An 18313-nucleotide genomic window follows, 5' to 3' on the forward strand; every position below is an offset into this window, starting at 1 on the left:
TAATTGTATATCTTTATTTTAAGACTTATAAATGCAATGAAACTATAAAATATAGATTTCTAATAAATTATTATCCCCCAAAAGAATTGGTTCTGCCTCCTTAAAGTGAGATTTCTTAGTTAAAGAGATGAATGGAGCTGTGACAGATAAAATATTGGGGAAAAATAGCAGAATACAGGCCTAAAACTATAGGGGCATATTATCAAGGGGGGGCGATATGCAATTTTCACTGGTTTAGCGGCCGTTTTCGGCCGCTAAGCGGCGAAAATTCGATCGCCCTATTATCAAGCTGTCGCTAACAGTAGTTAGCGACAGCTTGAAGGGGATAGCGAGCGGTTTGGGGCCCGCTTTGCATGTCAGTGATATTTATTGCTAATGACATGCAAAGTGGGCGTACCCAACCCGTTAGCGACTGAAAGCAGTCGATAACATTGATATCGCCTATTAACAAGGCTGACGTAGCAATGGAAATATTCCCTCTATCGCCAAAAACTACCACCTGCTCTGACCAGTTCTTAGCCATGTTATCCAATGGGAGGTGGATAACATGGATAAGAGCATTTCGTCGCTAATGCCATAATATCGCTGTATTCTCATCGATATTCTCGCATTACGCCGCTATCGCCGGATATTTTAGCGCAATGGAGAAAACCGTTGCTAATAGCATGTTTTCTCCGCTAAAATATCCAGCGATAGGCAGCAATAAAAAAGAAAGTTGCTAACCGCATTTAGCGATAAATATCGCTATTTGTTGGTAATATGCTCCATAGTTTCTTGAGACCATTTACCTATTGTACCCCAGTGGTGAAATTTCATTGGTCACCAAAACCAAAGGATTTTGAAACACATAATTGCCACATACAGTATTGATGGTATACAACCTTTACAACGCAACTTTTACAACGACCTACCATTACCACGCATTTTTTTACAACGCAGGATCCATTACAACGTATACCATTACCACGCATGTATTTACAACGCAGGTACCTTTAGAACGCATACCATTACAACGTAAGTATTGGTAAGTATATTATTTTATTAAAAATATTATAAGTTTGCGTTTTTGGGTAAAGGGGTATTTTTTGGGTTCAGGGTCAGTTTTGGGTTTTTGGGTAAAGGGGTATTTTTAGGGTTCAGGGTCAGTTTTGGGTTTTTGGGTAAAGAGGTATTTTTAGGGTTTAGGGTCAGTTTTCAGTTTTTGGGTAAAGGGGTATTTTTAGGGTTTAGGGTCAGTTTTCAGTTTTTGGGTAAAGGGTATTTTTAGGGTTCAGGGTCAGTTTTCAGTTTTTGGGTAAAGGGGTATTTTTAGGGTTCAGGGTCAGTTTTCAGTTTTTGGGTAAAGGGGTATTTTTAGGGTTCAGGGTCAGTTTTCAGGTTTTGGGTAAAGGGGTATTTTTAGGGTTCAGGGTCAGTTTTCAGTTTTTGGGTAAAGGGGTATTTTTAGGGTTTAGGGTCAGTTTTCAGTTTTTGGGTAAAGGGGTATTTTTAGGGTTTAGGGTCAGTTTTCAGTTTTTGGGTAAAGGGTATTTTTAGGGTTCAGGGTCAGTTTTCAGTTTTTGGGTAAAGGGGTATTTTTAGGGTTCAGGGTCAGTTTTCAGTTTTTGGGTAAAGGGGTATTTTTAGGGTTCAGGGTCAGTTTTCAGTTTTTGGGTAAAGGGGTATTTTTAGGGTTCAGGGTCAGTTTTCAGTTTTTGGGTAAATGGGTATTTTTAGGGTTCAGGGTCAGTTTTCAGTTTTTGGGTAAAGGGGTATTTTTAGGGTTCAGGGTCAGTTTTGGGTTTTTGGGTAAAGGTGTATTTTTAGGGTTCAGGGTCAGTTTTGGGTTTTTGGGTAAAGGGGTATTTTTAGGGTTCAGGGTCAGTTTGGGTTTTTGGGTAAAGGGGTATTTTTAGGGTTCAGGGTCAGTTTTGGGTTTTTGGGTAAAAGGGTACAAGGTAAAAATTAAATATAATTAAATTTAAATTACATTAAATTAAATTGATTAAATTAAATTAAATTAAATTAAATTAAATTAAATTAAATTATATTAATTTTAATTAAATTAAATATTAAAAAATATTATATACTTACCAATACTTACGTTGTAATTGTATGCATTGTAAAGGTATATGCGTTGTAAATACATGCGTGGTAATGGTATGCGTTGTAATGGATCCTGCGTTGTAAAAAATGCGTGGTAATGGTAGGCGTGGTAAAAGTATGCGTTGTAACGTCATACATCGAGTATTGATGGATACATAGATACACAATGAAAATCATCCAAAAAAACTCATCCCAAGAAAGCCAATACAAATAGTGGATAAAGAGCTTGTAAAACATGTTAAAAAGAATGGATACAATACTTTTCATTGAGTGCAGCTTCTGTCTCTTCTTAAACACATACATTCATTGTATGATTTGTGATTTTTTGAATTGGTGAAATTTCACAATGAAAATAATTTAGCAATATTCAATTTTGTTTTCTTTCTAGCAAGTGAATAAAATAGTATGTATATTAATTATCAATGTTTGTTTCCATGCAGTATGTGGTTTGTGGATTCACTTCTGTTTTCTCTAGGCTTTAGTCATTTATTCATTTCATGACCATTTTCAAGAACAGTTAAGAAATTGTCTAGTAATGGCTTTGGTTCTGCAACCTAGGAATCTTCATTGACATTATAAATGCTAGAATGATTTATTGCAGCTTGCAGGGGGCTTCAGGATACTTTAACCCCATAAACTTCAAAGAGGATGAAAAGTTCAGCATTTCCATAGTAGTCATGCACCCTTCCAAAATGATAAACGCCAGGAATTTTGGAATTTTCGCACTGTTTGTAAAAAGAAACAAGGGGAACTATTCACGACAACATTTCAGCACCTAGTAGGAAACCTTACTAGTATTCCACTACAGACAAACACCAACCTAATGGGCTTTTAATTGTACACGCTGAAAAAATCATTGTCAATTTGGAAATCCATGGGCTATGATGCCTAGTACTGAGAATTTGTTTCAAATAGTTAGTTCTATTTAAAGGATCAAGTAATAGAAAATGTTCCATTCTCTTTAGTAACAAAAACACTACGGTAGGGGGGGACCTAGGGGAAGTTTACAGACCTCGCTCTGGGTACAATCCCCAACAGGCATATAAACAACAAAAGGTACCAGAGGGTCTCGAGGAGTGTGCCCACAAGGAACAGAAAGCCAACCTATCCCTGCAGACCAAAGTGATACAACACAGAAGATTCTCAACAAGATGAGGAAAATACCCATCAGTCACCATACGGATCCGCCCTTCATCATTTGGGATTTTATCCGTACCACCCGTCTGAGAAGCTCGGTGCCACACTGAGAGGTCAACCCGGTGGTAAGGGGGTTCCTCAAAGGAGAATGGCAGTGACAGTGTGGTAGACCACTCGATGTTAGTAAGTGGCCCTAGATATGGGACTGGGGTGTGCAGTGCTAGAGAAAGTGATAAAGTGAAAGAAACCAATAAAGAGTGTAGTTAAAATTGGTTTGAATAGGCACTTGAAAAGAAGTTTATTCCGTGTTAGCCTAACATACCAAAGTATAAAAACAATACAACCTAAGGCCTTCTCATAAGGTAGACTGCTCTAGGTCAGGATAGGTCAACTAGTTTCTGCAATACTGGGACTGTTGTTCCCTTGCATTCATCAGGACCAATATAAATAAAAACTACTGCACCAAGTGAATTAAAATTTAAGTGAAAAATGACACCAGGGTAACAGTGCAAGAGCAAAGAAGTCACCTGAACGCTCCCGGTGCCCTTACAGTCTGTGTTGATCACTAGATATGTAAGGTAGACTGACCTCACCCCACCTGGCAGCGGCTCAGGGGAAAGATGAAGCACCGCTCTCTCCGTCGGTACTCCGTGCCGGCGTCCTGGCCGACTGGGACTGGGGAGAAACTAGTTGACCTATCCTGACCTAGAGCAGTCTACCTTATGAGAAGGCCTTAGGTTGTATTGTTTTTATACTTTGGTATGTTAGGCTAACACGGAATAAACTTCTTTTCAAGTGCCTATTCAAACCAATTTTAACTACACTCTTTATTGGTTTCTTTCACTTTATCACTTTCTCTAGCACTGCACACCCCAGTCCCATATCTAGGGCCACTTACTAACATCGAGTGGTCTACCACACTGTCACTGCCATTCTCCTTTGAGGAACCCCCTTACCACCGGGTTGACCTCTCAGTGTGGCACCGAGCTTCTCAGACGGGTGGTACGGATAAAATCCCAAATGATGAAGGGCGGATCCGTATGGTGACTGATGGGTATTTTCCTCATCTTGTTGAGAATCTTCTGTGTTGTATCACTTTGGTCTGCAGGGATAGGTTGGCTTCCATTCTCTTTAGTACCTTATGAAACATTAAAATCGAAGGGAGGAAGGGTTGTTTGCAGCTTAAAATAAGAGTCCTAAAATGTAGAACAAGGACTTCTAGTAAGTAATCATTTCCTCTGCATCATAGGATGTTCTTTGATAGTCCTAAGTGTTAGAACAAAGCAGCAAGGAGATCCCAACAAACTCAAATCTCTCTTCTACAGGGGAGAAAAAAAGTAAGACATCCATCTATTTAAGACATCTTAATACAAGAATTAGCAGAAGACATTTCCCAGTGCAGGTTGACTCAAACTGGTCCCCACACTAGTTCAGATTTAGTATCAGAGCTAGTCAATTGAGAGCTAGTCAATTGTGCCTTGACTTCCAGACGACTGCTTTACAGATATCGGCTAAAGGTACATTCTGCAACTAGTGTTTAGTGGTTCCTTGCACCCTGGATGAGTGAACTCTTAGGGGCCGATTACGATTTCATTTGGAAAGTCTCCTAACGACAGTCGGTCTGTCCGAATTGGATTCGCAAGCCCTGTTCCTGGCCGAATGTGTGAAAAGGAAAATGAGGCCTACAATGTGCACAGTTAGGCTAACATAGGTAAAACTAAAAAGGGCCAAGAAACACAGGACAGTACCACAGGGTACGTTATTCATAGAGTGCAATAAATAGCGTTGAATGTGAGATTGTAGAGAATATCATGTGGATTTTTATGTTTATTGCAACAAACTCTGCAAGATTCTGTAAATACTGCATGCCTTTTCCTAGTTACATTTCAGCAGGTTTGACATGCCAAAATGTAATTATGGATGGGTTCTTCAATACATCCGATAAATATCGGAAGCTTTAAATATCTTCAAACTCCCAATTCTGACCCATCCATGAACAGGGGTTTACGCACTGGTCAGAATTAACTGACCGACTCGTAATCAGCTCCTTAGGGTTCTGCCAGTAATTCCATATAATTTTGCAGCCTGAGTTAACTAGGCCTCTTGTATTGGGAGTTATGATTGCCTGCCCTACATATTATAAGTCTAGGTCTTAAAAGAGAGCTTGTGACAGTCTATATTGGTGTAAAGTGTTATACATATGCCTTGTAAAGCCCAGACAAGTGGCCCAATCTTTGAGAATGGGACCTGTTTATTTGTTGTGTGCATCCTTAGCCTGTCACAAATGACTATGCACATGCAAGGGCCAGTAGCACAAAGGCTATGCTGTCTTGTAGGTATTGCAATAAAAGAGTGTTGTAGAATTCCAATGGGTCTAGTCATTTAAAGGCTCCTGGTTGGTGCTGATAAAATTCCACCTTGTTATCCACTAAGATAGTCTCTCATTCTTTACCTGGTTGGAAACAAGACTGCCAGTCCTGAAGCAGATTACAGTCCTTGCTACATCGCTGAAGTTACCAAGCAACCGCTGCTTTCAGGAGAGTACAGATGGAATGTAATTGTGTCATTAAAATTTACACACTATAGATTCTGATTACGAATGGGTCTAGAAGGAAGCTGCAATTTATTGCACCTCATAAATAATGATACACACGGTATGTTATTTAACAGGTGCGATAAATAGGACTATTATTAGTTTTGGGGAAATTACATGCAGATTCTGGTGTTCAACATACTAACAATTAGAGATAATGGCCGTGCACTGCATTGAGTTCTTCTTAGTGTTAGGGCGTAAGTCGTGCTCCTATGGGTACTCCCCGCTCGGGAGTATTGTAATATCACAAAATCGCGCTGGCACTGTCTAGTGCAAGTGTCTCCTAGGGCACTGACTGCTGTGTGCTGAATTGTCAGCTGAGATATGAACAATAAAGTTTTTCACGAAATCAATTTTCTTTCTCAAGTCTTTAAAGTATTTTATTCATACTTGTGAAGTTCTTCATTCGTAAGTATAATTTCTTTCATCTAGAATTGCATATATTCAGTATATGAATTATACATCCAATTTGTTTTTCAAATAAACAGGAAAATATATTCCAATACATTCCAATGCATTTCGGCCTGGGGCCTTCATCAGGGAAATCTGTGAAACAAAGATTATATCCATCACGATATGTTTCAAAATATACCATGGTATTAACAAAACAGTTAACTACGATAATGAAATGCATTTCTTTTCAAATTACAGAAAGCCTGTAAACATTTTACTAACTTCCAAAATCGTTACTTATACCCATAATGTTACCCTTCGTTTGCGTTTTTACTGTATGATGTGCATCTAAGGAATGACATAAACAACTGTTACACTATATCCGTTAGCCGATAGTCTAGCCTGGGTGTATCAAGGGTTACTTCTATGTGGGGGATACTCGCGGCAAAAATAGAGTGCCCGTTAATATACTAGAACGCCGTGGCGTCTTGTCCAAGATAATATGGACCGTTTAAAAAAAAAAAAAAAAACATGACTACACGCGTTAGTAATGAAACTCGCCTAGGGGTCCAATGTGCGACACACGCGTAGCGGTGAAGCACGTTAAACGCTAATATGCGCTTAGTTACATCTAATGCGGCCACAATTCTTACCGGAATGTGCTGTTACAAAGTATCGAGCTTGCATTAGGAGCCACCTCTCTCTCTGCTACAAAGTCGGCGTGTGACGTGTGTGGAATGGGTTGTTCCTTAAAAAATGCGCGCGCTGCCATTAAAGGGCCAGTGTTGGGAAGGTGGTCATCACTATAAACCATGTGTTTAAATGAAATGGTAATCATCGCGTAGAACTTATAAATACATGTGCAGCACTGTAATGTGACGCTTATATTTGAAACATCAACATATTATAAATAAACACTAAATTCTGTCCGTTCATTAATCCCATGTGGGCGTAGAGTCTGTAAATGGTATATCCAGTGATTCTCACGTTTTAGCAAGGCTTTTCTGTTGTCTGTTTCCTCATTTTTTTCCACTACTTCTAGTATGCAGGCCTTAATTTGATTGATCTGATGGTTATGTTCAATGAAATGAGTAGCGAGGGCTGATTTTAGCACTTTAGTTCTTATGTTGCTTTTGTGCTCCGTTAGCCGAGTTTTGAGTTTACGCTCTGTCTGACCAACATAAGCATGGCCACATGGGCATTTTATCATGTAGATGATGTTTTTAGTATCGCATGTACCATTTACGTGTAACCTGATTTTGTGGCCTCTCATAGGGTGGGTAATAGTATTACCTTCCATAATGTTGTTGCAATTGCTGCAATTTCTACAAGGGGTTGTTCCTTTATACATTATGTGAGGTTTTTCCACTGCTGGTTTCTTGATGATTTCTCCTATATTTTTTGCTCTGGTAAACGCAAATATTGGTTCATCGCTAAATATATTGTTGAAATCAGGTTCAGTCTGTAAAATGCGCCAGTGCCTTTTGATGATTTTCTTGAACTGTGGGCTGGCTGTGGAATATTTGCTGACACATGTAGTTCTGTTAGCCTTTTTGCTTGTTTGTGCTGTCAATAAAGTTTTTCTGTCTTTGGAGTTGGTTCTTTCCAGCGCTCCCTGTAGTACTTCATCTGGATATCCTCTTTTTTTTAATTTATCTAACATGATTTGTGCTTGCGTCTTTGATTCTTCCGGGTCTGAGACAATTCTTTTTACTCGGAGAAGTTGAGAATACGGGAGGTGTTGTTTGAGGGGCATGGGGTGGAAGCTCTGGTAAGCTAGTAGGTTGTTCCGATCAGTTGTTTTGGTGTGCAGAGTAGTCTCAATTTTACCATCTGTTTTTCTAACAGTTACATCCAAATAGTTAATTTGACTGTCATGTATAGTGTAGGTGAATTGTATCCTTTGATCAACAAGATTCAGTTGTTGAATGTTGGAAATTAATCGTTCTTCAGTGTCATTCCACAAGATAAAAATATCGTCAATATATCGCAGATATAGACGTAGTCCTTGTTGCCATTGTTCTTTTTGTAAAATGTGGTTGTTTTCATATTGGTGCATAAAGATGTTAGCGTACGAAGGAGCTGCCGGATTTCCCATGGCAGTTCCTGACTTTTGTAAGTACCATGTATCTTCCCACTTGAAAAAACTATGCATTAAGGTGAAGTTGAGTAGTTCCAACAGAAATACTTTCATATTTGCTTCATATTCCATATGGAGTAATGCTTCTTCTACAGCTTCTATCCCCAACAGGTGAGGAATAGAGGTGTATAACGCCTGAACGTCGATGGTACACATGGTTATTACTTCATTGGGTGCAAGTTTTATGTTATCAAGCTTAGTTAAGAAGTCCGTGATGTCTTTGACATAAGAACTCATGGTAGTGACATATGGTTGAAGATATTTATCGATCAGTTTTCCCACTGGTTCCTGGATGCTTCCACAAGTGGATACTATGGGGCGACATGGAGGTTTAACCGGATCTTTGTGAATTTTAGGTGTCAAATAAAATTTAGGTGTTTTCGGATAATCTTTGGTGAGGTATTTTTTCATTTTGTCATCTACACATCCTTTTGAGATGCCCTCTGCAATGATGGTTTGGAGAACCGCTTGTGTTTCCTTTGTGGGGTTAATGTTAAGTTCCATGTATGTATTTTCATCCTTTAGATGTTCTCTAGCTTGTGAATGATAGTAATCCTTATTCATTATGACTAGAGCGCCACCCTTGTCCGCTCTCTGACAAATGATTTTGGGGTTGTCCGCTATGTTCTTGAGAATGGCGTACTCTTTTTGAGTGAGGTTTTTAGTTTTAGTTTTTCTTCGATAATTGATTTTGTTTAAATCCTGTTTAACCAGTTGCTCAAATAGATCCAGGGTCTTGTGGCTTATGGGTGCCATATATGTGCTTTTGATAGTTAGGCCTTTTAGCGAGTCTTCCTTATTAGCCTGTTGTTCTCCTACGATGTTGGAAAAAAGTGCCGGAGTCTAAGTTTTCTCATGAGTTTAAACAGGCTAATATTGACCTCCAGTTGGTTGGTATGTGCCGTGGGTACAAATTATGTCCCCTTTTGAAGAATTTTCATTTGAAGTTTAGTAAGATTAGTATCTGAGATATTGATTACCAAGTTATCTATCGATTTTTCTTCCTGTCTTTCCTGGTGGTTGCATTCCGCGTTTGCGGAAGGTCTTTCTCCTTCACTGGTTCTGGGTTTTCTTCTTGACCTCCTGGGTCGTCTCTTTCGTGGGGGCCTTCTCCTAAAAAAGGCTGACCAGATGTAGAGGCACTCGCTGTAGATGTTGGTGCAGTAGGTCTTTTTCTAGATATATCTGATGTACCATCAGTATCTGAGGAGGAAGTATCCGTTTGTTGTGTGTAGGGGCGGTTTTGTCTTCTCCTTGCATATACCTCGGCCCAATTATACACTTCATCGAATTTGTAATCGATAGTATCACGTCGATATTTTCGTAATTTTCTTTCATTGACTTCTTCTGAATGTTTTGCCAATTGAGTCTTGATATCCTCTAACGTTTTATTGAGTTCCTCAGATGTCATCATTTTGTTTAAATCTTCTTTCACTATGGTTATATCTTTCTCCAGTTCTTCAAGTATTTGGGACAATTCTTCAATGATCAGCAGGATCAGGTCTAAGGAGCACTTATTAAGGATTGCATACCATTTATCGGTAAATTTTTGGGAGTTTTTGCATAACGATGGTTTTAGTAATATTCTCAGTCCCCTTGGGATTCTAGACGCTTTGTGGTATCTAATCATTGTGCTGGCATGTAATCGCTGGTTGATGATTTTACGTGATAGGTACAAAAGTTGTTTCACTTGTTGATCTTTTGATTTCGTTGTGGTGTATTCAATGTGTTCTTCTTGGATGAGTGAATATATTTTAGAAGATTCTTCATTTGTGTATGCAAATGTGTCGGCTTTAGTTTCCGTAAGTTTGGTGATCTCGTCATACTGTATTTTTCTTTTTCCTTGGTTTGCGTGCTACAGTCAAAGAGCAGGATTATATCTAACAATTAGAGATAATGGCCGTGCACTGCATTGAGTTCTTCTTAGTGTTAGGGCGTAAGTCGTGCTCCTATGGGTACTCCCCGCTCGGGAGTATTGTAATATCACAAAATCGCGCTGGCACCGTCTAGTGCAAGTGTCTCCTAGGGCACTGACTGTTGTGTGCTGAATTGTCAGCTGAGATATGAACAATAAAGTTTTTCACGAAATCAATTTTCTTTCTCAAGTCTTTAAAGTATTTTATTCATACTTGTGAAGTTCTTCATTCGTAAGTATAATTTCTTTCATCTAGAATTGCATATATTCAGTATATGAATTATACATCCAATTTGTTTTTCAAATAAACAGGAAAATATATTCCAATACATTCCAATGCATTTCGGCCTGGGGCCTTCATCAGGGAAATCTGTGAAACAAAGATTATATCCATCACGATATGTTTCAAAATATACCATGGTATTAACAAAACAGTTAACTACGATAATGAAATGCATTTCTTTTCAAATTACAGAAAGCCTGTAAACATTTTACTAACTTCCAAAATCGTTACTTATACCCATAATGTTACCCTTCGTTTGCGTTTTTACTGTATGATGTGCATCTAAGGAATGACATAAACAACTGTTACACTATATCCGTTAGCCGATAGTCTAGCCTGGGTGTATCAAGGGTTACTTCTATGTGGGGGATACTCGCGGCAAAAATAGAGTGCCCGTAAATATACTAGAACGCCGTGGCGTCTTGTCCAAGATAATATGGACCGTTTAAAAAAAAAAAAAAAAACATGACTACACGCGTTAGTAATGAAACTCGCCTAGGGGTCCAATGTGCGACACACGCGTAGCGGTGAAGCACGTTAAACGCTAATATGCGCTTAGTTACATCTAATGCGGCCACAATTCTTACCGGAATGTGCTGTTACAAAGTATCGAGCTTGCATTAGGAGCCACCTCTCTCTCTGCTACAAAGTCGGCGTGTGACGTGTGTGGAATGGGTTGTTCCTTAAAAAATGCGTGCGCTGCCATTAAAGGGCCAGTGTTGGGAAGGTGGTCATCACTATAAACCATGTGTTTAAATGAAATGGTAATCATCGCGTAGAACTTATAAATACATGCGCAGCACTGTAATGTGACGCTTATATTTGAAACATCAACATATTATAAATAAACACTAAATTCTGTGCGTTCATTAATCCCATGTGGGCATTCAAATGCATTGGAATGTATTGGAATATATTTTCCTGTTTATTTGAAAAACAAATTGGATGTATAATTCATATACTGAATATATGCAATTCTAGATGAAAGAAATTATACTTACGAATGAAGAACTTCACAAGTATGAATAAAATACTTTAAAGACTTGAGAAAGAAAATTGATTTCGTGAAAAACTTTATTGTTCATATCTCAGCTGACAATTCAGCACACAACAGTCAGTGCCCTAGGAGACACTTGCACTAGACAGTGCCAGCGCGGTTCAACATACTAAGCCACGTGATACAGTAAATACTGCATGCTTTTTCTCTGTTAAACTATGTCAGGTTTGACATGCCAAAATTTAACGAAGGTTGAGGTATTTAACGCATCCGATAATTATCAGATACATGAAATATGTTGAAGCTCCTAAAAACAGAGGTTTGCGGGCGGGCCGGAAAACAACACCCTCCTCGTACGCAAGCCAGATGGTAGGTTAACACCATTTTAAATGATACAGCATACACTGAAGTGTAGCAAGACCTTCAGTATTTGCAATTAAGCGTGTTAAGGTGGGCTTCAGTTTTATGCTTTCTATGTTTGACCTGTTTGCTGAAGCAGGAAACAAAGATGAGGCCAATACTTGAGGCAGTGTGGTCATATTTTTACTCAGTCTTGCAGCATTGTTTCTTAGTACACATTTACAATTAATAATTAGTGTTTCATAACAACATAGTGTGCATTTTTATCCCTAACATTTTTCCTTCTGATGCTTTTTCTTCATAGTACATACGCACCTCCGACAACACCTCTCCTGAATTTCTATATGAAATGATGATCGACCAGTTGCAGCTCAGGGTGCCCAACCTGCTTATCTCTGTTACAGGAGGATCAAGGAACTTCAGCATGAATCCCAGGCTGAAGGACCTGTTTGGCAAGGGGCTTGTCAAAGCAGCTCAGAGCACAGGTGAGGAGGAACATCACACATCAATAAAGAGAAACTGGGGTAGAGAGCTGGTGTACACCAAGTATGGGTCTATCATAACAATATTCCTTCACACAGAAATGTTTTAGTTTTTTTGTTTTCATTACTGAGGATTTTAGGAAATTCATTAAGACTCTCATCCTAAACACATGAGAGGGAGGTAAAGTCCTCATAAAGAGGTTAGCCACCCTGCCTTTCCAGTTGGCTGAAGAGAATCTCTCATTCCAGCTGTGGCTCTCGTCTTCCAACTGTGATATTATTTGTTGTGGTAGATTTCAATTCTACAGTAGATCATAGCTATATTCTGGTGTAAACATCACTGCACTCTCAGAAGGTGTTGCTGAAGAATGCTGATTTCCCAAATTTCCCCAAACGAGATCCCTATTGACTGTTAGCACCACTTAGGATCTAAAATTGGTACCACATGGTTCTCACCAAGTAGATTCACAGGATAACCATCTTCTTTGAACAATTGAGAAACATGCATTTTGCATCGTTCAAATACGATATAGTAATCTATTGACACATCTACTTCACTCTAACTGGAGAATGCAAGCTGTATGGTCTGGACCCTCGTATCACAACTAGTTAGCTCCTCAGGTTCTAAAGAACGCCTTTGAGACAAACATTAAAATTGAAAAAGTCAATTTGTGAACTCAGATCAGCATGTTCTTCATGTTCTTTGTACATTCCTGTCAATGTAGAAGCCTGGATCATCACTGGTGGCTGCCATGCTGGTGTGATGAAGCTTGTTGGAGAAGCAGTGCGGGACTTCAGCATGACCAGCAGCAGCTACAGAATTGTCACCATTGGCATCGCCACCTGGGCTATCGTCTACAACAGTGCCAGAATGATCAGCAAAGCGGTGAGTGAAAGCGACACAAGAAAAATGTCAAGGGATGCAAGTGATCCATAGAAATATGAAGGACAAAGGAGGTGGGTAGCTGTCCAGAAGCCTAACACAAAGGGCAATGTGAGAGATTGTGGGTGGTAGGTACAGTCAGACATTGTAAAGGTCACCGGGGGGAACATGTTTGAATGAGTAGATGTCATGGAGGACTAGTGGAGAGTGGGAGGACTCTTAAGATTTGGGCAGTTTGGGATTTTATCATGGTGAATTCCATGAGGAAAATATTCAACATTAGTATCCTGGTATGCTGACAGGAAATGTGTCACATGCTATATTACACACTGAGATCACATGAAGTGCTTAAGTAATGTGACATTCTCCCTCTTATAAATCAAGTCTTTTTCCAAGCTACAACACTTCAACACACCAGTCCTTTTCTCTGAGAGGAGAGCTGAAATATGCATCTTGACCCTCAGAAAGACTGAACCAAAGAGCCTAACAAAAAGGCAATTAGAACAGCCACATAAAATATGGCTGACAAATAAAATGGAAAAGGATCTTGGGAAAGCATATAAACACTCTACAGTGCTATGAATATAGCATGTTACAACGCACGCTATTACATTGCGTACTTTTACAACGTGGTCGTTACAACTACCACGTTGTTAGTACGCAATACCTTTACATCACAAGTCATTACATCGACTTGTTGTAGGGGGCGCCCTGGACTTAGTAATAGTATTATTTACTATTCCTACTCCAGTTTGCGCAACAGCAGGGAAGGTGTTGGATATCATATCCAATACCTTGGCGCACTCTACAGCAAGTCATTGTAGTGACTTGCGATGTAAAGGGGTTGTGTAGTAACAATGCAGTCGTAAGAATCGCGTTGTAATAGCATTGTGTTGTTAACAGTGTTGTAAACGCTGTTTCCCCAGTGTTACTAATAACATCATGGCTCACTTGTGCTATGTTTCTAGGAGCTGCCTATTGATGTAGTCCAGTATGCAAAGATCATAGAATGCATTTATACATGAAAATATTAATTCACATTGTTCTTCTACTGAGGCTGTGAAACTCATAATTTGTTAAGTGTGAAAAAGCCTTTACAACTTTGCCTTTACTATCCAGCCCTTACCATGCATCAAGGTATATATTACCTACGGGCATTCGCCAGTAAGTAGTTATAGTTAGGACCTAGTTTCCATAGTAAAAGCATTATATGACTTTCCTATAAAGTTGGCGTCATTTGCCCAATCTTCATACAATTAAAAAAAAAGTGTCAAAGTAGGCTCTGTGCATCATGGAAAGTTTGGGGGTGCTCCGTGCAGTGGAACTGAGAAATAGACTTGCAAAATAAGGGTGCATTTGTAATGTTCATTGCCATAGGAACGCGCTGTCAAACCTACAGCCAGAACCTCTGGACAGAATTTCACCAAATTTGGCAGAAAGGTAAATGTTGTTAAGTAGATTGTGCTTTTTGTGTTTTGGTGCAAATCTGTTCAGTAGTTTTTGTGAAATTAAATCTGAACAATATATTTGTTTCTCTGGCCAGGAATATTTCACAATGGTTTAGCAGCAATCACGGTTAAATCATGATGTGTTTGGGGTAAATCACATAAGCGCACTCCAATGGGAATGCTCTGATTGGCTGGGTGCAACCTGAATGGAAAGTTGTGGCGGTTTCCCAGTGATTGTGAGTAAATCACGATGTGTTTGAGGTAATTCGTGAAAGTGCTCACCAGCAGGATGCTCCGATTGGCAGGACGCAACCTTAACAGAAAGTTGCGGCTGTCATTTTATCATCCGGGAGCAGTTCCTGTGGCTGAATATTTGTGTCAAAGCTAAGATAAAGGGTCAGGATGGAGATATTCTAACCCCATGTTTAGGAAATGGGTGTATTAGTGGCACAAGTTATGTGTCCAAAATAGATTTTTTTAATCGTGCACAACATTCGTTACGATGCAACGACCGCCAGAAAGACCTGGGAAGCTAACCTTTATCAGAATTGGCCAAGCCACCTTGTTGGATTATATCCTGGTAGAAACAAGATCATGGCACTGGGTAGTTGATTTTGCCATCCTCCTAAGAATGGACAGCGACCATCATGCCCTGACCATGGAGCTGGAGATCCCTGATATTCATAATCCAATGCCTAGCCGCACTTCTGTAAATTGTATTCTAACACTTACGAACAACCGAAGGAGAATTAGGTGGGAAACAGTCAAGCAGTCACCAGACAAGATCGCCGCATTATTCTCCCTATTTCCCCTTTAATGGAATTGGAGGAGGCTGTCACAGCACTAGACCCCCCCCAAAATATTGTTAGGATAGCGACATTGAATGAAGGACTGACAACCAGTATGACCAACATATTTATCCTTTGACACATTCCAAGGTGGAAAAGGGTGGAAAACAAACCTGGTTTAATGGCACTTGCCGCAAGGCCAAGGGAGTTCTTTGGCCACTATTAAAAATAAGGACAGGCCCTTGGTTAAACAAATGAGGGTCCTCTATCGTGATAGTATTATGCAAGCAAAGAAGGAGTGGGAATCACATAGATGGGATGACATTAGAACAGCCCTACTTAATAGAGATATGAAGGCGTTCTGGGCACTAGTTTGCACAGATAGTCGCAAAGGGTAGCCAGCACTGGAGCCTAATATTGCAGCAGATGTTTGGAAACTACATTTCCAAGCCTTATACACCACCCAGGAAGCAATAGTCTTAAAAGATTAAATATCCCCAATAACCGGTTGGACTCCTCTTGAAGAAGCTCTAGGGTTTACCTTATTAGAAGTCCTAAATGCAATTTGGAAGCTCCCCCTCTGTAAAGCCCCAGGCCTAGACAAGATTCCTGTGGATCTATTTCGGGGCAGACCACAAGTATGGGATCCCTACCTTTGGGCAATATTTAATGCTATCCTGAGAGGTATGGCAATTCCGGACACTTGACTAGGGACTGAAATCCTTCCAGTCTTCAAAAAGGGTTAACCTCTCCTCCCAACCAACTACAGGTCAATCAGCCTGATTGATGCACTCAGATATTGTTTGCAAGGATTCTCCTTGACCGCCTTCAGGTGTGAATGGAGGAGTGTGAAGTTCTGAGTGTCTATCAGGCTGGTTTTAGAAAAAATATCTCCACCATCGACTAAATCTTTAGGCTCCAATTGTTGTATTGGAAGACACTGTCAATAGAGGGTGGCAGCCTCTATTTGATATTCATCGATTTGAAATCTGCCTTTGATTTGGTCCCATGAGTTAAACTATGGGAAGTCCTTAAGCAGTTGGGAATCCCTACATATCTCTTGACATTGATTAAGACTACATGCTGGCAACTTTGCTCAAGTAAGGTATGGGGAAATTTGGGGAACTAACCCCCGCTTTTTATTCAACAGAGGAGTAAGGCAGGGATGTGTACTTGCCCCACTTTGTTCTGTCTATTCATTAATGCTCTGATTGCCCAATTAAATGAGATAAAGTAAGACAATGAACCGAAGTTGGTGCAAATTAAGGTACCAGCAATGATGTTTGCAGATGATACTCTGCTATTATCTAATTCCCCATTGGTCAGAGGATTTTAGATAGTTTTGTGATATTTGGTAATAATCGGGGGCTTCAAATTACCACACTAAAGACCAAATTCATGGTCTTTAATCCAGCTAAAACATCTTGCCCAACCCTAAATGGCACCTTCCTAGAAAGTGTCTCAGTTTTTTACTACCTTGGTGTTACGTTCGCCGAATCATTTGAGTGGGGCCCACAGTTAGCCAAAGCCTTAAGTTAGCTCTGACAGCTGGCGGAAAAGATAGAATTCTGCCAACAAAATAGTCACTCCTGTGGCAGAGATATACAAAGTACAAGTGAGGAGTGCGGCAATGTATGGGGCTGAACTCTGGGGACATTGCTTTTCTGATGGACTGTCCAAAACCAAGAAAAATTTTATGAGACAGGTGCTCGGACTTTCATCAAGCACCCCTCTCACCCCTCTATTCATGGACCTAGGTATTAGACTTATTGTCCAGGAGGTGGAACTGCGACTGCTAACATATTGGCGTAGACTGTGGGCGACCCCAGAACTAGCAGCTTACCAGCTAGAACTAAGATCTTGAGTCTTCCAGGCGTGGGCAAACTACCATGGTTTTCATATATCAGGGAGATATGTTATAGGATAGGCAACCAAAACCTATGGAGTAACCCTGAGTCAGTCTGCCCGTCAATTTCACGCCCAGATTTAGTTAGAGCCTATAGATCTCTCAAATTAGCCGACATTCAGGGGAACACCAAAACTGGCCATATAACAGCTGACTTTTTAAATATTAAAGCTGAGTATATCGTCGAGCTCTTTCTGGATGATATACAACCTACTATGGCAAGAAAGTTGTAGATCCAGGTTAGAGTGGGGACCCTGCCGCTTTGTGCCTTTACCAATAAATGGTCAAAAGCCTACGCCCTTGGGTGCCCCGTCTGCAATAGTGTAGATGAGTCCGACATTCATGTCTTTTTTTTGTCCTGGCTAAAAAATTGCCAGACGGCAAAGGCTTGTCCCACTTTGCAGAAATTTAGGTTTTAGGCAGTGTATGGAGGCATATAGACTATTAAGAACCGATACTCACCCACCTATTGTATTTGCTGTGTCCCGATATTTGAATTCTATGTGGATTAGACGTAGGCTGCTGCTAAATCTAATACCCCAAGCATAGAGCTCCCATATTGTATATGTTACCACATTTTATCTATTTTTTACTTTTTAACCATTTCTCAGCTTAATTGTAATCCTTTTTATATTCTGTATAAATTACAGTATTAATTAAATGAAATTGGACAGCACCGAATGGAAAGGGGCGACCATTCGGTCCCCCCGAACGTATGGTGGAGTACCACGATCCCCCCGGGAAGCCATCTTGGGCGGGAGGCGAGTCTCGGCTGGTATGCCCGAAGCGGCGTAGCCGGGGCGCGCCTTTTTCCGCCCTGGAGTGGGTTGTCCTAGACACTGACGCACTCGGCCACGCCCTCGGTGGCGGGCGGGGGCGGGTTGACGCCCGCCCCGAAGACGG

The 18313-nt window shown here is 40.2% G+C and overlaps 1 protein-coding gene across 1 annotated transcript in view; it reads left to right on the forward strand.

Annotated features, from left to right (window-relative positions):
* The window catches only part of LOC144774088 (transient receptor potential cation channel subfamily M member 2-like), a 95853-nt gene that overhangs the window by 2892 nt on the left and 74648 nt on the right, over positions 1–18313 (forward strand). Inside the window, exons 3-4 of the mRNA XM_078659114.1 lie at positions 12208–12388; positions 13111–13271. Of these exons, the coding sequence (XP_078515240.1) occupies positions 12208–12388; positions 13111–13271 (342 nt within the window). The remainder of the gene's footprint in view (positions 1–12207; positions 12389–13110; positions 13272–18313) is intronic.

This window comes from Lissotriton helveticus, chromosome 8, assembly GCF_964261635.1.
Source record: "Lissotriton helveticus chromosome 8, aLisHel1.1, whole genome shotgun sequence".
NCBI lineage: Eukaryota > Metazoa > Chordata > Amphibia > Caudata > Salamandridae > Lissotriton > Lissotriton helveticus.